General features: G+C 46.3%; 2 protein-coding genes across 4 annotated transcripts in view; both read right to left on the reverse strand.

Annotated features, from left to right (window-relative positions):
• Nucleotides 1-19,550, reverse strand: part of IQCK (IQ motif containing K) — a 959,718-nt gene that overhangs the window by 660,807 nt on the left and 279,361 nt on the right. The window lies entirely within an intron of this gene.
• Nucleotides 1-19,550, reverse strand: part of SYT17 (synaptotagmin 17) — a 93,373-nt gene that overhangs the window by 70,688 nt on the left and 3,135 nt on the right. Inside the window, exons 1-5 of one of the 3 annotated variants that reach the window (XM_050775016.1) lie at nucleotides 18,357-18,611; nucleotides 18,187-18,204; nucleotides 17,386-17,534; nucleotides 10,900-11,048; nucleotides 7,269-7,888 (exon numbers count right to left, since the gene is read on the reverse strand). In XM_050775016.1, coding sequence (XP_050630973.1) covers nucleotides 7,269-7,888; nucleotides 10,900-11,048; nucleotides 17,386-17,534; nucleotides 18,187-18,204; nucleotides 18,357-18,359 — 939 coding nt within the window. In that variant the 5' untranslated portion in view covers nucleotides 18,360-18,611. Of the gene's footprint in view, nucleotides 1-7,268; nucleotides 7,889-10,899; nucleotides 11,049-17,385; nucleotides 17,535-18,186; nucleotides 18,210-18,356; nucleotides 18,612-19,550 lie in introns of those variants that run through there. The other 2 variants (XM_050775014.1, XM_050775015.1) reach the window with 2 other exon arrangements.

Raw genomic sequence — 19,550 nt, forward strand, 5'->3', positions numbered from 1 at the left:
CTACTTATATGAGGTACCTAGAATTGTCAAATTCATAGAAAGTAGAATGATGGTTGTCAGGGGCTGGGGAGAGATGGAGATGGGGAGTTATTGATTAATGGGTGTAGGGTTTCAGTTTTGCAAGAGTTCTGGAGATGGATGGTGGTGATGGTTGCACAATAATGTGAATGGACTTAATGCCACCGAACTGTACAGGCAAAAATGGTTAAGACGGTAAATTTCATGGTGTGTGTATTTTCCCACAATTAAAACTAATAATTTTTTTTTTAATTTCGAGATGGAGTTTCACTCTTGTTGCCCAGGCCAGAGTACAATGGCGTGATCTCAGCTCACTGCTATCTCCACCTCCTGCGTTCAAGCGATTCTCCTGCCTCAGCCTCCCAAGTAGCTGGGATTACAGACACCCGCCACCACACCTGGCTAATTTTTTTGCATTTTTAGTAGAGACGGGGTTTCACCATGTTGGCTATAGTTTTTTAAAAGAGTAGCGCCTACACAGATTTCAATGGCTTTCAATCCATTCTGATGAGCAGAATTTCTCTAAATAGCCAGTGTAATTTCATGTCTATGTCAATCCCCTCGTCCTACTCACTGTATGGTCTTATTTTCATTATCTTCCAGCCAACCTTATCCCTGAGACCCCCAAAATGCCATAGCTCCATTAGCTGCCAGTTTCCTGAATGCTAAGATCAAAGATGCAGTCAGATGGGACACTGCAAGACAGATGGGATGTTCTGCCCTGAACCAGGAAGTGCTTATATGCTGGCCCCACAAGCCACCCATTCATCTTCCATATGGGTTTTCCAAGAAGAAAGTATAACTAGACACTAAGCATTAGCCCGACTCCACACACCATTAGAACAGGCTGAAAATAAGAAATTGAATAGTTTTGTCTTATACACCATTACACAACTGCCTCCTCTCCTTCCCATTCCACTGACCAACCAACCAATTTGGTGAAGGCAGATGTTAGCTTCTAACAAAAATCAGCAATCAGGACAGCTATACTGGCTCACGTCTTTAATCCCAGCACCTGAGGGGCCGAGGCAGGAGGATCGCTTGAACCCAGGGGTTTGAGACCAACCTGGACAAAATAATGAGACTCCATCTCTGCAAAAACTAAAAAGTTATCTGAGCGTGTTGGTGTACACTTGTGGTACCACATGGTTCCAGCCACTTGAAAGGCTGTGGTAGGAGGACTGCTTGAGCCCAGGAGTTCAAGGCTGCATTCAGCCATGATTACACCACTGCACTCCAGCCTAGATGACAAAGCAAGACCCTGTTTCAAAAAAAAAAAAAAAAAAAAAAAAGACAGGTTGAGGTCCTAACCCCCAGTATCTCAGAATGGAAACTTATTTGGAAATTGGTTCATTGTATATGTCATTATTTAAATTAAGATGAGGTCACACTGGAGTCAGCTGGGTCCTAATTCAGTATGACTGGTGTCCGGTGTCCTTATAAGAAGAGAAGAGACATGGCTCACGCCTGTAATCCCAGCACTTTGGGAGGCCGAGGCGGGCGGATCACGAGGTCAGGAGATTGAGACCATCCTGGCTAACATGGTGAAACCCCGTATCTACTAAAAATATAAAAAATTAGCCAGGTGTGGTGTTGGGCACCTGTAGTCCCAGCTACTCGGGAGGCTGAGGCAGGAGAATGGCGTGAACCTGGGTGGGAGGTGGAGCTTGCAGTGAGCCGAGATCATGCCACTGCACTCCAGCCTGGGTGACAGAGCAAGACTCTGTCTCAAAAAAAAAAAAAAAAAGAAGAAGAAGAAGAGAAGAGACACAGACACACACAGGGCAAAAATGGCCATGTGATGGTGGAGCAGGGATTAGAGCAATGCAGCTCCAGCCAAGGAATTCCAAGGACTGCCTGCAACCACCAGAAGCAAGGAAGGAGCAAGGAGGGCTTCCCCTCCCAGTTTCAGAGGGAACATGACTCTGCTAATGCCTTGATCTGAGACTCCTTGCCTCCAGGCCTGTGAGACAATAAATTTTTGTTGCTTTAAGCCACTCAATTTGTAGGGCTCTGTTATGGCAGCCCTGGCAACAAATCTACATCCAAATCCCCATCTCCAGCTCTGCTTCTAGGGAATCCGGCCAAAGACAACCAGCTTGTTTTTTTCTTTCTTTCTTTCTTTCCTTTTTTTTGCAGAACTTAATTTTTTTTTTAACTTTTATTTTAAGTTCCGGAGTACAAGCACAGGTTTGTTACATAGGTAAATTTGTGTCATGGGGGTTTGTTGTATAGATTATTTTATCACCCAGGTATTAAGCCTAGTACCCATTCATTGTTTTTCCTGATCCTCTCCCTCCTCCCACCCCCGACCCTCCAAAAGGCTCCAGTGTGTGTTGTTCCCCTCTGTGTCCATGTGTTCTCAGTATTTAGCTCCCACTTATAAGTGAGAATATAGAGTATTTGGTTTTCCATTCCTATGTTAGTTTGCTGAGGATAGTGGCCTCCAGCTCCATCCATGTTCTTGCAAAAGACATGATTTTGTTCTTTTTCATGACTGCGTAGTATTCCATGGTATATATGCACCACATTTTCTTTATCCAGTCTATCACTGATGGACATTTAGGTCGATTCCATGTCTTTGCTATTGTGAATAGTGCTGCAATGAGCATAACGCATGCATGTGTTTTTATAATAGAACAATTTATATTCCTTTGGTATATGCCCAGTAACGGGATTGCTGGGTCGAAAGGTATTTCTGTCTTTAGGTCTTTGAGGAATTGTCACACTGTCTTCCACAATGGCTGAACTAATTTACACTCCCACCAACAATGTATAAGCATTCCTTTTTCTCCACAACCTCACTAGCATCTGTTATTTTGGACTTTTTAATAGTAGCCATTCTGACCGGTGTGAGATGGTATCTCATTGTGGTGTTGATTTGCATTTCTCTAATGATCAGTGATGACCTTTTTTTCGTATGATTGCTAGCAGCGTGTAAGACAACCGGCTTTTCCACTCAAAGAGCATAAATTCCAGAATAAGCATTAGCTGGGCAATAGGAGCATATTCTTTCCTCAGTCAGAGTCTCCAGTGCCTCTCTCTGTGTGAGTTTCTTGCCTCGCTGGTACGAGTCTGGTATTCAAAGTGAAATACTCATATAGCATGACCTTCCTAGTGGATTTCATCATTTAAAACTTCTGCCTGAAATACATTTGCTCCCCAAATGTGAGCAAATACATCCTGATCCACTCCAACGGTCAAGACCTACTATATTGGAATTACTGAGAGATGGTACCTCAGTCTTCAATATGGTGTCCATTTTCAAGGCCAATTTTGATCATTCTTAACAAAATGAGTCTTGGCAGGGCTCAGTAGCTCATGCCGATAACTCCAGCAAACTTTAGGAGGCCGAGGTGGGAGGATCGCTTGAGACCAGGAGTTGGAGACCAGCCTAGGCAACCCAGCGAAATCCCCATCTCTGCAAAATATATTTTTTAAAAAACTAACCAGGTGCAGTGGCATACAACTGTAGTCCTAGTTACTCAGGAGGCTGAGGTGGGAGGATCTCTTGAGACCAGGAGTTTGGGGCTGCAGCGAGCTGTGATTAGGCCACTGCATTCCAGCCTGGGCGACCGAGCCAGACTCTGTTTCTAAAAATAAAAAATAGGCCAGGGCCGGGCGCGGTGGCTCAAGCCTGTAATCCCAGCACTTTGAGAGGCCGAGATGGGCGGATCACGAGGTCAGGAGATCGAGACCATCCTGGCTAACACAGTGAAACCCCGTCTCTACTAAAAAATACAAAAAACTAGCCGAGCGAGGTGGCGGGGGCCTGTAGTCCCAGCTACTCAGGAGGCTGAGGCAGGAGAATGGCGTAAACCCGGGAGGCGGAGCTTGCAGTGAGCTGAGATCCGGCCACTGCACTCCGGCCTGGGCGACAGAGCGGGACTCCGTCTCAAAAAAAAAAAAAAAAAAAAAAAAAAAAAAAAAAAAAAGCCAGGCGCGGTGGCTCACGCCTGTAATCCCAGCACTTTGGGAAGCCGAGGGGGGCGGATCACAAGGTCAGGAGATCGAGACCATCCTGGCGAACACGGTGAAACCCCGTCTCTACTGAAAATACAAAAAATTAGCCGGGCGCTGTGGCGGGCGCCTTAGTCCCAGCTACTCAGGAGGCTGAGGCAGGAGAATGGCGTAAGCCCGGGAGGCGGAGCTTGCAGTGAGCGGAGATCGCGCCACTGCACTCTAGCCTGGGGGACAGAGCGAGACTCCGTCTCAAAATAAATAAATAAATAAATAATAAACAAAATAATTTTTAAAAATCAAAATGAGTGCTGATTGCCCATTTATTACCGCCTGCAGCACACTGCATTATGGCTTGCTGCTTACCAAACTCTCTTTCCCACTAGATTGGAAGTTTCCTGCTGCTAGGAATGGTATGGGATTCATTTTTATTAATCCAACTAGAAATGCTGGGCACATAATAGGATCTCAAGAAATACAGAATGAAGAAATGAGCAGATCAGAGAAGAAAAAAACAAAGAATAATAAAGAGGGGAGAAGAGAAGGAAAACAAATATCTTAAGGGTCCAGATGATGCTTCCAAAAACGATTTTGAACAGTACTAAGAAAACACTCATCATCATCAGGAATGAGAGACAGAAGGCATTTACAGCCAGAATTTAAGAGTCAAATCCACAATTAAAGGCATTAACAGCCACTACTTCGCTGATAATAGCACCAGCAAGGCTGGAAGCCCGAGTGTGACAGACCAGAGTGTAAATCAGATGAGCAGTTACAGCAGCTGACCCGCCTGCAATATTTCAACTTTATACACACTTTTGTTATTTTATTTTTTTAGACACAAGGCCTCACTCTATTGCCCAGGCTGGAGTGCATTGGCGCAATCATAGCTCACTGCAGCCTCAAACTCCTGGGCTCAAGCAATCCTCCTGCCTCAGCCTCCCGAGTAGCTGGGACTACAGGGACATGCCACCATGCCTGGCTTTCTTTTTTTTTTTTTATGTTTTGTAGAAATAAGGTGTCACGAGGCTGGGCGCGGTGGCTCAAGCCTGTAATCCCAGCACTTTGGGAGGCCGGGATGGGCAGATCACAAGGTCAGGAGATCGAGACCATCCTGGCTAACACGGTGAAACCCCGTCTCTACTAAAAAATACAAAAATCTAGCCGGGTGAGGTGGTGGGCGCCTGTAGTCCCAGCTACTCGGGAGGCTGAGGCAGGAGAATGGCGTGAACCCGGGAGGTGGAGCTTGCAGTGAGCTGAGATCTGGCCGCTGCACTCCAGCCCGGGTGATAGAGCAAGACTCTGTCTCAAAAAAAAAAAAAAAAAAAAAAAAAGAAATAAGGTGTCACTATGTTTCTCAGGCTAGTATCTAACTCTTGGGCTCAAGCCAACCTCCCACCTCAACCTCCCAAAGTGCTGGGATTACAGGTGTGAGCTATTGCACTCAGCCCTATACACATGAATACTTTTAATTCTTAGAGGCACCCAAAGGTCTCCATGAAACTAAAGCACAGCCTGCAGCTTTATCAAGGGTGAGGAGCCAGCCCTTGTCTGGGAGAAACCTGCTCCCGCAGTGACATAAAACAGGCCTGGCTGTCCCTCTTCAGATGGAAGGGAGACGGCAGCCCCCAGATTAACTCAGCTCAGGAGACGCCGGCTCCTCTGCCACAAGAAGGCTCAGCATTAGGAGTGAACCGGAACACTCCCCGCCTCTTGTCTGCCCAATTAGATATTCACCAGGTGTGATTACCGCTTAGTGCACTGGAAGGCGATGCATTACAGGCTCACTCTGAATGGGTTCACAATAGAAGACGTCCTCTGCTGACAACTGGGGCTACCACTGTGGAGAGCTCACCACCCGCCAGGCCCTCGCTGCAAGGTGGTATTACTACCTCCATTTCACCTGAAGTGAGGTGAGGGAGCAGAGGGGTGAGGGAGCAGAGGGGCCTAGCAACAGTTAGGCAGTGGGAGGAAGGTTGCAGATTAGACCCAAGGCCATTTTCTCTGCGTGTCACCAAATGGCTCCCCATGGAAAGGCAATCTTTTTTTTTTTTTTTTTAGAGACAGGGTCTCGCTCTGTCACCCAGCCTGGAGTGAGCTGGAGTGAGTGCACTGGCTCAATCATAGCTCACTGCAGCCTCGAACTCTGGGCTCAAGAGATCCTCCTGCCTCAGCCTCCCAAGTAGCTGGAATTACAGATGTGCACCACCATGCCTAGCTAATTTTTACATTGTTTTTTGTAGAGGCGGGATCTCATTGTGTTGCCCAGGCTGGTCTCACATGCCTGGACTCCAGTGATTCTCCTGCCTCAGCCTCCCAAAGTGCTGGGATTACAGGCATAAGCCACTGCGCCTGGCCTGGAAGGCAACTCTTATTGACCTCATGGTGGCCAAACCCCCTCCCTAGTTTCTCCATCTCCCGTCCCTGTTCCTACACCAGCCATCCCACAGGACAGGGAGAGAAGGAAGGGAAGACAGGAGGAGGGGAGGAAGGAAGGAGGTGAGGGAGGGAAAAAGGGAGGGAAGAGGGAAGCGGGGAAGGAAGGGAAGAGGGGATCGGGGAAGGAAGGGAGGAAGGGAGCGAAGAGAGAAGTGGGAAGGGAGGGAGGGAGGAAGGAGTGGCTGGGTCTTTTCCTTTCCTTGGGCTCCCCACATCCTTCTACCCACAATGGGTAGACAGTGATCCTCTAACATGCAGGAATGCCCGACAGCCGACTGGAGACACAGCCTGGTCCGTGGGTGGCTTCCCGAGCAGCCAACCACATTTCCCTGGGCTGGACAGGGGGAAGGAAGCCAATCTAACAGTTGGGCTGAAAAGCATCCATGCATCATCTTGTTTTCCAGCCTTCACTTTTTCCCCCCAAATCAATTTCTGAAAGTCAAAATGATTGATAGCTTTATACCCTGTGCAATCATTCTCCTTATTAAATAACTCAGCATCAATCATTTAAAAAAGGCTTCCAGAGTGGTGGTGGTTACATGAATCTATATGTGTGATAAATTTTCACAAAAAGACACACACAGGAGTGATGTCTATAAAAACTAGTGAAATCTGAGTAAGCGCTAGGTTAGTTACCAATGTCTATTTCCTGATTGTGTAAGATGCTATCATGCTGGATCAAGAGGACACGGGAACTCTCTGCTATTTTTGCAACCTCTTATGAGTCAAAAATTATTTCAAAATAAAAAGTTTTAAAAATCCAAAAAAGCCTTTTAAACAGTAAAATAAAATAAAAACGATCACTTTTTTAAAAAGCTCCCAGGAGGAAACACCACAAACCCATCCCTTACCTGAGAACTGGGAATCAGCGCCTTCCACCAGTGCCCGCCCTTGACCAGGTCAACTTCACACAAAGGCACGGAAACTTTCCCAATGACACAGTGGCGGGAGAACTTATCAAAATCCACCACGGTCAGGAGCAGGGTCCTCCTCTGGGCCTCCAGGAAGGGGATCTCGAAGGTGTAGCGCTCCTCAAACACGGGTTTCTGGGTCTTGCGTTTGACCCCGGTCTGCTTTGAGTTCTTCTGATCTGGCAGGAGACAGATCTTGACGTAGGGGTTGGAGTGTGCCATGTCCTGACGCGAGCCGTCGTGGGAGATGGGAGGTGGCAGGTCTCTGGCCTCGATCACGCGCACGGTGAGGTGGTTGTGCAGCAGGTCGTACTGAGTGCTGAAGTGCAGCATGCCCAGCTGGTACTTGGACAGGATCTCCTCGTCCGTCAGAGAGTCCACGTCGTCACTGCTGGAGTCAAGGGAGTACAGGTGGGGTTCGAACTTCCTGAAATAGTCGTCGGGGGTATAGGTCCGTCTGAGCACCGAAGGCTGGATGGGCTCCTTCTTGGCGCTGAGAACGCCAAACTCGATGGGTTTAATATCGATGAGTGGAGAGCTGGGACGTCTTGACTCAAGACCTGAGAGCCACCAGAAATAACAATGAAGACAGCCACATACAAGGCACACCTGGGCAACTTTGCAGGTGAGCAGATTCTTGCACTGTTTACTCTGCTTCAAAATGATCCTTGCCATCTTTCTCCACACTCTGAAATACTCATTGATTCTGTGACAGACAGTATGGTGGCACTCTTGTCACCACTGCCGTCATCACAGCAGCTAAGTGCCAGGCACTGCTCTAATAGACTGAGTACATTACATCATCTCATATGTGCAATCACAATCTTCACATGCCCTTGAATTCTTAGATAATTACTATTCTCTTCACTTTATAGATGAGGAAACAGAAGCTTTAAGTAACTTTCTGAAGGTCACACCCTTGCAAGTGGAGGAGCCAGGGTTCAGGCTGGTCTAGCTGGCCCCAGAGTCTGGCTCTAACCATTATCCTATGATGTCTCCACTTTAAGAAAGTGAGCTCTGGGACCAGAGTGTCTGGGTAGAATTCCCTCTCAGCCACTTACTCACTACTCGTGCACTCATTAACAATGAGCCATGTGACTCCGGGCATATTCTTTTGACTCTCTGGGACTCTGTTTTCCCATCAGTAAAATAGAGTCAATAATGGCACCTACCTCAAAGAATGTGATGAAGATCCACTGAACCAGGGCATGGAAAGGGCATGGCGCAGAATGTACCCATAGGCACAGACCAATAAATGGGAACGATTATACTTCTTCAAGGTTCGTATTCAAACTTCATCGCTTACAGGCTGCCTCTCTCCCTTCCATGAACCAGCAGAGTGCATTGATCCCAAGTTCATAATTCTAACCTTTGTGCATCCCACTCTTCTAGCAATGAGCTCATGGCATTCTTGCTAATTGCCCTAACAGCTGTCTTTATGAGACATTTGCCTGAGGCATGGGAGGTGCTCTGATAGATGTGTGCTAAATGGAAATCACCTGTGTTCAGAGCTGGGCATAAGACTCAGAAATCATCTAGGCTCACACTGTCCACAGAAAGATAACGCAAGCCAGAAATGCAAGCCACATATGTAACTTAAAATATCCTGGCAGCCATGACTTTAAAAACATGCCAAAAAAAGGGCAAAATTCCTTTAATTTAATGTAATTTATTTGTTTATTTTGAGACAGAGTCTTGCTCTGTCGCCCAGCCTGGAGTCCAGTGGCGGATCTCGGCTCACTGCAACCTCCGCCTTCCAGGTACGAGTGATTCTCATGCCTCAGCCTCCCAAGTGGCTGGGACTACAGTTGTGTACCACCACACCTGGCCCATTTTTGCATTTTTAGTAGAGATGGGGTTTCGTCATGTTGGCCAGGATAGTCTTGAACTCCTGGCCTCAAGCAATCTGCCTGCCTTGGCCTCCCAAAGTGCTGGGATTACAGGCATGAGCCACAGCACCTGGCCTGCAAAATTAATTTTAGTATTTTATTTTATTTAACCCACTATATCCAATATATAATCATTTCAACATGGAACCAATATAAAAACATTTTAGTGAGATACTTTAAATTCTCTCTCTCTCTCTCTTTTTTTTTTTTGGAGACAGCGTTTCACTTTTGTTGCCTGAGCTGGAGTGCAGTGGTGTGATCTCGGCTCACTGCAACCTCCACCTCCCGGGTTCAAGTGATCCTACTGCCTCAGCCTCCCAAGTAGCTGGGATTACAGGCATGCGCTACCATGCCCATCTAATTTTGTATTTTAGTAGAGATAGGGTTTCACCATGTTAGCCAGCCTAGTCTCGAACTCCTGACCTCAGGTGATCCTCCCGCCTCGGTCTCCCAAAGTGCTGGGATTATAGGCACAAGTCACCACACCAGGCCTTTTATTTTCTCACTGTCTTGAAAGTCCAGTACATATTTTGCACTCACAGAACATCAGTAAGATTCAGTCTCACACCATTTGCATGCTCAACAGCTACGTGTGTCTGGTAACTGTTACACCAGACAGCACAGTTCTAGATCAGCCCTCTCATTTTACAGATGGGAAGACTGAGGCCTAAAGAAACCCCGTGCTCCCTCTGTTTCACTATTTCATGCCCTTGAACTCTTTTTTTTTTTTTTTTCTTCCTACTTTTTTCTTTTCCCTCTACCCCCAGGAAAGGTTGGACACCAATGATCTCCACCTGAATGGACTTGTTTCAGGCATTTTAAGCTTTTCTCTCTGTTTAGTGAATTTCAGACATCAGTTCACGCAGAGAAGAGATACTTTTGTGGAGCAGAAGGAGGTTGGGAGTCTCTGGGTGTTTATCTTCCTTTTTCATCCTCACCCAAATCATGCTGTTTGGTCAAACACATATGCCACACAACAGAGTAGACAAATTGGGCGGCCAAGTTTGATGGCTGCACATACATTTTGTTTAGACTCAAAAGTAAGAATGTTTCATATAAAAAAAGAAAAAAAAACCCAGATTGCCAATATCTCTTTACAAAGATCAGACAATACTGGGCCCCCAATCCCATACAGCTACCATTGGCCAAGCTGAGCAGCAGCCGCCCTGCTCCCCTTTCAATGGGGCATTCACTTTTCAATTGACTGAAGTCTTCACCCTGCCCTAGTAACTCTCCAGGCAGAGCGGCAGCTGCCATTTGTCACCGCACTCAGGCAATGTTTATCTCTATGTAACCTCTGCATTTGGCCACTGATGCAACCCGCCTAGCTCCCAAAGTCACCAGAATTGACAAGCCCTTCTATATAATATAGCCACACCCATCTTTCAGAATCTGAAATGATATACACTGACAATGTGAATCAATTCAGCCAATTCAATCAAACTTAAAATTAATAAAAGCAAAAATCAATCAAAATGATTGCTTTTGGTTGAACTCATCAGCAATCAGGTGTGATGCCGTCCTCTGTCACACCGTCATTATCTCTCTCTCCCCCTGTCTCCTGGACTGTCACCCCACTCTGCCGCCCTCCCCCAGCAACCACACTGCCCTTCATGACTCTCCGTGGGAGTGTCTGGGAAAGTCGGCCAGGGCCCCCAGAGAGGTACAGCGGAGATACTTACTCGAAATCCTCCGCGTCAGGCTGTGTGTGGACTTGGATGTGTCTGAGGACGAGCGTCTTCCATCCGGGGAATTGGTCCGTGGGGTCAGCGGGACTTCGCTGGCCGTATGGACAGAGTCACCATCCTTGTCACTGCTCCGGCTGGCCATCCTATAGGAAGGGAAGAGGTCTCAGTAGCTGTCCAGGAATCCCGAGGGACTGGCATCTCCATCCCTTGGGGGTTAAGACCCGCGATGAAACCGTTCTCAGACCCATTTTATGCAACATGGAATAATGCAAATTTGAAACAGTGTGGTGTCCTTAAACTCTCAACAACGTCTTGCTTTTTGCACCAAATGTGAAATGATATGAAGAAATATTCCCCGATTTAGAACAATCTGTCAAGAACTTGCATAATTTCAAAGCTGGGGCTGGGCGGAGAACTGTGTAAACTTAGGCTGTCGCCACGTGGGGGCGCCACTTTGGCTCAGTGAAGCCCGAGACCTGTCAATCTCTAGTCTGCAGTGAACCGTCTGGTGGTTTATAGGCATCCAAACTTCTGCTTTTGGTTACAAGTGTCCTGGTATTTCAATAGTCACTGTGTCTATAATTTAAGATCTTTTAAAAATATCCTATAACAATGTCACTCAAGGGTTCTTTGCGTGGCAGAAATGGCCCTGAAAATCAACAATTTCTGAACAGAAGTTTGATGTCAAGAAATAGCTATAAATTAGCAGCAGCCGTGACTCAATGTGCTCCCAATAAAGAACTGCTGAGAAATTGGGAAGGAGCGGGTAAGGGTGGATGGAGAAGAAAGACGATACGGGGTAGTGATTAAGAGAACCGCTGGGGCTGAACCCTGGCTGGGTACTGGGGTAAGTCCCTTTCCCCTCCCGTACCTCCATTTCCCCATCTGTAAAGTGGAAATATTGACAGTACCCACATTATATGGTGGTTGCAAACCCTGAATGAGTTAACACATATAAAATGTGTAGAGGCCGAGCATGGTGGCTCACACATATAATCCCAGCATTTTGGGAGGCCAAGGCAGGAGGATCCCTTGAGGCCAGGAGTTTGAGACCAGCCTGGTCAACACAGCAGGACCCCATCTCTACTAAAAGTTGACTGGGCATGGTTGCCCACAACTGTAATCCCAGCACTTTGGGAAGCTGAGGCAGGAGGATCGCTTGAGCTCGAAAGTTTGAGACCAGCCTGGGCAACACGGCAGAACTCTGTTTCTACAAAAAAAAATTAAAAATTAGCTGGGCATGATGGCTTGTGTTTGTAGTCATAGTCACTTGGGAGGCTAAGGCAAGAGGCTCGCTTGAGCCCAGGAGTTTGAGGCTGCAGTGAGCTATGATTGTGCCAATGCACTCCAGCCTGGGAGACAGAGCGAGAGACCCTGTCTCAAAAATAAATAAATAAAATGCTTAGAACAGTGCTTGGTTGTGTAGTAAACAGGCGCTCAATACATTTTGAAACATTTTTTATGGATTGATCAATTGATCAATTCATTGATTTTTTGTTTGTTTGTTTGTTTAAGAAACAGGATCTCACTATGTTGCCCAGGCTAGACTCAAACTCCTAGGCTCAAAGTGATCCTCCCGCTCTCAGCCTCCTGAGTAGCTGGGACTATAGTTGCATGCTTCCATGCCCAGCTTAGTTGATATTATTACAACTGGGGGGCTTTAAGATCTCCCCCCCAATACTCATAAAGCTAGGTAAGGATGCTGGAGGGATGGAAAAGGAGGTAGAAAAACAGCTGGTGACATCGTTTTGAGACTGATGCCGCTAATAACATGCCCCTAAGCCATAATGGCTGTAGATTTATGCCTTCCGAGGCTGCAACCCCCGCAACGTGACATTAAAGCCTACAGGAAAACTTGTCTTGAAAAATGCAAGTTTTGAATGCTGTGAAGTCTTCAGACACATTCTGTGCATGAGATGAGACTGATCTAATGTTCTTCAAAAGCATTATCAGGAGCCGGGCGCGATGACTCACGCCTGTAATCCCAGCACTTTGGGAGGCTGAGCTGGGTGGATCATTTGAGGTCAGGAGTTCAAGACCAACCTGGCCAACATGGCGAAACCCCATCTCTACTAAAAGTACAAAAATTAACCTGGCATGGTGGCACACACCTGTAGTCCCATCTACTTGGGAAGTTGAGGCATGAGAATCACTTGAACCTTACCCAGTCTTGGGTATCTCTTTATCGCAACACAAAACAAACTAACACAGGTTGTGAGAAGGATGAATAACTAATTTGCATCACTGTTAAAAGGGAGAACCCCAACTGAGCCAGTAATGCTAAACTCTAAATGGCACACACTCCCAATCGCCAAGTGAGGCATCTCTGTGAGACCTGTAAGAGCTCTGCACATTGTAGGGATTCAACATATGCTTGTTCGACAAGCAATCAACCAACTTGACTTTAATTCACTCTTCAATGAGGGTCTTTCTGGCATTGCTTCAAAAGGCACCAGTTAGATTGTGCAGTTTTCCCAATCTTCACCAGCCCAGCCAAGAAAAGTTGGGGGCCCACAGGACATGAGCATATGTGACAATTAATGTTGTGTCCCCCAAGATCACACACAGAGCACACACAAAGGGCCAGCTCATCTGCCACGTGCCAGTCCACAGAGGCAAGTCCCATGGTTCTCGGCTCAAATGTCGCAGTAGGAACAGCACTGCGAAGCCCATACACTTGACATTTCTACTTCCTGTCTGTTTGATAACATGCAGCTGCCCACTTGGTAAATAAATCTGGGGAAAATACAAAGCTGTAAATTTGCTTTCTGAATGATTTAGCCGTCTTCTCTTTACAGATTTCTCTTACCGTTTTGCATTATGCTGAGTGCCAAAAATGTGTCAAGCACTGCCCAGTGTTCAGAAGAGACCTCATTCATCCTGGGAAGCACAAAGGTCATGCACAGCTGTTCAGTCTGTAGACTGCACAACCCTAGGTGGTGCCATTCATGATGGCCACCATGGGAATTGGTGCCACCTGGAGTTGTGTGGTGTATTGGCCCTGCTGGGAAAGTTACAGTCCACTTCTCTACTAGTGGCAAAACCGAAAGAAGTGTCTTCCCAGAGGGTCCCAGCCCCCTTGCCCCTGCTTACACAAAGGGTCAGCAGCAGTCAAGGTAAAATGCAACTGTCTTCCAACTCAGCATGAGAACCTAGGCTGTGCATCTGTAACACTCAACATTTGGATATCTAGGGGGCAAACAGGTACCTGACTGTGATTTTCAACACCTCTGAGGGGTCTCCGCTGGTACAGAAGAAAATCCAAATTCCTTACTCCGGCATTCAAGACCCAATTCAACCTGAGCTTGCAGGCTCATTTTCCACTATTCCCCCAGCTCTTCCTAGATGTAGTGTCCATTTGTGGTGTCTGCCCACTTCTCTAGTCAATTTTCTCCTCTGTAGTCACAACACCCCAATTGTCTATTACAGGGGTCTGCAAACTACAAAGCCAAATTCACTGCCTGATTTTGTAAATGAAGTGTTAATGAAACACAGCCCTGCCCCTTCATTTATGGTCTACAGCTGCTTTTGCACAACAATGGTAGAAATAAGTAGCTGCAGCAGAGACCATATGGCCCATGAGGCTAATATATTTACTATTTGATACTTTAAAAGTTTGCCAACCCCTGGTCTAGTAGTTTAGTTCATGTGTTTCGGATAGAAATGAGCATTTCCCTGGTTTCCTGGGTGGGCAGGTAACTGGCATGATTCTGGCACCATTTCCTCCAAGTGAAAGTGACTGGTACATAACCCAAGCCAGGCTAATGAGAGCCTTTCCAGGTTTTGTTTTGTTTGTTTATTTGTTCACTTTTTATGCAACGGCAACAGAATGCAAGTCTAGTCCTGCCACATGGAGAAAACAAGCTTAAGAATGAGGCCAATACAGAAGAAACAGAGAGAGAGAGAGAAACAGAGAGAGGCTCTGATGACATGATTTCTGCTCCTGGATCCAGCTACGCCTGAAGCCATCATTCCTGATTCTTTCATAACAAGGCCTTATGCAGGACTGTCATATATGGAATGCAGGGTGTAAATGCACAACTCTAGGGGGCAACCTGACTTATATACCTGCCTTACCTCCTACATGAGATTGAAAATGCCCTGAGCATGGTCATAGGACCCTATCTAGCCCTGTGTATGCCACAGCGCCTGGCACACTGTACTTAAGAAATAACTACAAAAGGAACTCAGATTAACTTTTCAACTGATGATTGGCACTTTAAGAATGCAAGTTCTGCCTGAAGAATAGTGTGTCAGTCAACAACTTTTTCTGAGTGAACAAGACAGGCAAAAATCCCTGCCCACATGGAGTTGGCATTCTTGTGAGCATAGCTTTAAAGACATCAGATGGACTGAACTAACTTCTGCTACATAGACCAGTGGAATCCTTTTTTTTTTTTTTTTTTTTTTAAGTCTTGCCCTGTTGCTCAAGCTGGAATGCAGTGGCATGATTATAGCTCACTGCAGCCCTGAGTTTCCAGGCTCAAGCGATCCTTCCACCTCAGCCTCCCGAATAACTGGAACTCTAGGCAATATGCCCAGCTAATTTGAAAAATTTTTATAGAGATAGGGATCTCATCGTGTTGCCCAGGCAGGCTGGTCTCAAACTCCTGACCTCCAGCTGTCCTCCCACCTCAGCCTCCCAAAGCACTGGGATTACAGATGAGAGCCACAGCACCCGGCTGCAAATTATCTCTTGATTAATGAGTTGCTTTCACCCAAAATCTCAACTTCACACACACCTGTAGGATTCAGGCCACAACTTATGAATAATGAATAATGGAAGAGTTCTTTAACATTGTGTTTGTATCAGTTTAATTAATCTCTATTGATACCTAATACTGACAGAAATAAATGCTTATAAAACTTTTACTCTGTGCTAAGCATATTATATGCATATCTTATTTATTTATTTATTTATTTGTTTATTTTTTTTTTTTTTTTTTTTGAGATAGGGTCTCATTCTTTCCCAGGCTGGAGTGCAGTGGCGCGATCATAGCTCACTGCAGCCTCAACCTCCTAGGCTCAAGCGATCCTCAGCCTCCACAGTAGCTGGGACCACAGGCACACATCACCACACCCAGCTAATTTTTTGATGTTTTGTTGAGATGGGGTGGGGGAGAGGGTCTCACTATGTGGCCCAGGCTGGTCTCAAACTCCTGAGCTCAAGTGATCCGCCTGCCTCAGCCTCCCAAAATGCTGGGATTACAGGTGTGAGCCACTGCCCCCAGCCAGAATTACATTTATAATCACCAACGAAGTATCAAGCATTCCTAACTACTTTTCCACATTCCAAATTCATTGACTCCCTGCAACAACTCTGAGAGAAATACTATTCTTTTTATCACCCCATTTCACAGATGGGAAATCAAGGTACAGAGAGATCCAACCATTTGCCCAAGGTCACAGAACTAGAAATAATAGTTGCGATCACAGAGCCTGGATCCAGAGCCATTTTGCTATGGAAATATTTGATACTTGCTTCTAAGAAGAGAAAAAGAGGCCTGAGGCATGAGCCCCCAACTTGGGAGGGAAAGATGGGACACCAGAGACTTTTGCAATCTCAGACCAAGGACTGAGCTGAAACAGCACTGCCTCCTTCCACCCTGCCAGGCTCCAGCTGTGGGTTCTGGCCGCTGTCTCTCTCCCTCTCTGGGCCTGCCCCTCCGAATCATGACAAGCCCACTTGATGACTTCTTGATCCTTCCCAGCCCCGACCTTCTTGACTGTACCCAGGCTCTCTGACCACGTCCCTCTCTCAGTCAGGGAGAGGTGGACCAGGCACGTGGCTGAGAAGCTTCAAAACTGCGTTCCCAAAATATCTGAGCGACTGGCAGATGGAGATGTTGTATGCAGGCGCGGGAGGAGAGCGAATTAGAAATAAAACGAAAGATGCCAGAGAGAACATAAACAGCGTTGGAGGACAGGATGGAGCCTGGAGGTGCTTTTCTGCTTCCCTGTTTCTGAAGTTCTTGTTCGGAGCAGCAAAAAGGCGCTTGCTTGTTGATTCCGTCTACCCATCCATGCAACGGATATTTATCGAGCTTTTACTATGTGCATGCCCTGGGCTGGGTGCTAGGGAATCTTGTCACGCGGACTTGGATGGAAACCCTCAGAATGTGGTCAGCCCTTGAAGAATATAGAGGCTCACAGATCTCCTTTTCTGCTTGGAACAACACTTTATATGACTAAAAATGCCCACACACTTAGCATTACACGGTTCATATCTCAGAAGGCCCAATGTGCCACTAGGTGAACTAAAACCCCGCCACCAGCTGGTCTTGCCAGCTTGCCGAACAAAATGAGGTGTACAGAACATATTCGCAGTCTTCAGCAAAGATGTCCATGGAAACTCAGCCTGCTTCTCTTTCATGCCCCCACATCCGCCCTCCTGTGGCCCAGACCCCCAACCCCCGCTTCTCAGAAAAAGGGAAAAGTCTTGAAATTGATTTCAGAGAAGTTCAGAGCAGTTTTACTTACAGCCAGGGAGGGGTCTGAGCAGGGAAAGGTCCCAGAATTTCAACTTCATCCTCACTTGACTGGCAACAGCTGGACTCGTAGCACTTCTGACAGCAGTGCCGGCAGGTCCATCTGCACAGCAGCAGATCAGAGAGTCTAGAAAGAAAACCCTGAGGCCATTGGGGGAGGTGGGCCGGGGGTAGGGGGAGAGGGGTGGTGGGCAGGGTGGGGAAGAGGAAGAGGAGAAACAACACCCAAAATTAAAAGTAGCCAATCTCGGATGAGAAATAGACATTCAGGAGTTCTGGCTTTGCTGCTCAGCACTTAGAACAAAATGTTTTCCATTTCTATTTACCAACTGCAGGCACAAAGATAGCAAACATCAACTCGCTGGAGCCATTAGTAGCAAGCAAAACATTTGCAGGTATTTTCTTTGGTAGTTTATGTGAACGTCTTTCTTGACATGTGGGTGGTTTATACAACATTGTAAGGGCTATACAATATGTTCAAAACACAATGAATATTACTCTGTCTTCTTGAAAGCAGGGGAAAAATATGTAAAAAATGATCTCGGTGACATGAAACAGACAGAGATAATCAAACGGAATAAGTAGGGGTGGAGAGGGAAATTTGTCTTCTCAACTGGTGTCTTTTCAAAACCGGGATCTCCTTTCGTTAGAAAGGAATGGAAACTCTGCTGGTATTAACACCAGGTTATTGTTGAATATTCAATATCCCCACAGCCCCACATAAGACTCCAAAATGAAAGTCAGGCATTTCTTGATTAGAAACCAGACCAAACAAATCAACAAATGAACCCACCTCGTTTAATGGTTCCAACTGCCCTTTTAAGATCCACGATGAAGCCAAGGGCGTAAGGGAACGAAGGGGTTAAAGAAAGAGAGACAAGACCAGTTTAGCAATATTCCAGCAACTCAAAAAAAAATTTACAGAAAAAAAAAAAAAAAAAAGCCCTGCGTATTTCCACTTACCATCCTGGGAAGGGAGCTGACTTCCTAACAAGGTGTTGCTATTTTCAGGGCTGCTGGTAGCCTCCTGGTTAACCAACACCAAATAAATGGGAAACTTTAGCATTTCGATTTGATTTGCACCGTATGCTGTTATGAATCAGAGCAGGCGGATAGATAGTCATGCTATCCAATACAGCCACACTTCAGGAGAAGAGCAAACCTTCCTATACAGAAATAGCCATGTAGCCAACCCAAAAGGACATGATTAGCTAACATGCAGGCAGGCACACAGTGGATGTTACTTGGCTCCCCCGCCCTCCCGGAGGCCCTACCTTCCAATTCTGCTCCAATGGTAATGGTGGGGTGTTTCCTATCACCACCCACAAATAGAGGGAACTAAAAAGGAAGCCCTAATCTGGTCCTCTTGAGGAAGGAGGGCCTCCCTTCCTGTTGTGGCCCCACCCCACCTCCCCATCTTCGTCTCCTGGGTTTTCAGGGCACAGACTCCCTCCTTCTCTTTAAGATGGTTTTCCAAATGGGCCAAGTAGACTAGGTTGGTTAGAAGTCCTGCACCCCAACCTCGGGCATGCCCCAGAGGTGAACTGAGGTGGGATTCAAACTCAGAACTTTGAATCAAGAGGGGGAAAGTTATTATCTTCTTTCCAATTCTCCTTCCAGGAGGAGAAAGTCTCAATTTGGTACCACTGCATGTTAACATCTTTTTACCACTTATCAATTTCTACCCTCACCCATCCCCTTTCTTTTAAACAAAGAAAGTAGATCTTGTCCAGAGCCTTGCAGACAGCCATGTCCACCTAGAATTCAATAATGTGGCATTACTCCCATTGCGTTATTCTTCCAGTTGCCTTCTGCCCATGTCACATGATCTTGGTTTCCTATGATATTAGTGATGTAATGTTTCCTTTTCATGTGATTTTGTTAAAGTAAAAATAAAAGTTAGCCCATTTATAGAAAAAAAAATTAAGTTAATAATAGCATAGGTAGGGCTAGGCACAGTGGCTCATGCCTATAATCATAGTATTTTGGGAGGCCAAGGCGGGTGGATCACCTGAGGTCGGGAGCTTGAGACCAGCCTGGCCAACATGGTGAAACCCCCTCTCTTCTAAAAATACAAAAAATTAGCCAGGCATGGTGGCAGGCACCTGTAATCCCAGCTGCTGGGGAGGCTGAGGCAGGAGACTCACTTGAACCTGG

This window comes from Macaca thibetana, chromosome 20 (genome assembly GCF_024542745.1).
Source record: "Macaca thibetana thibetana isolate TM-01 chromosome 20, ASM2454274v1, whole genome shotgun sequence".
Lineage (NCBI taxonomy): Eukaryota > Metazoa > Chordata > Mammalia > Primates > Cercopithecidae > Macaca > Macaca thibetana.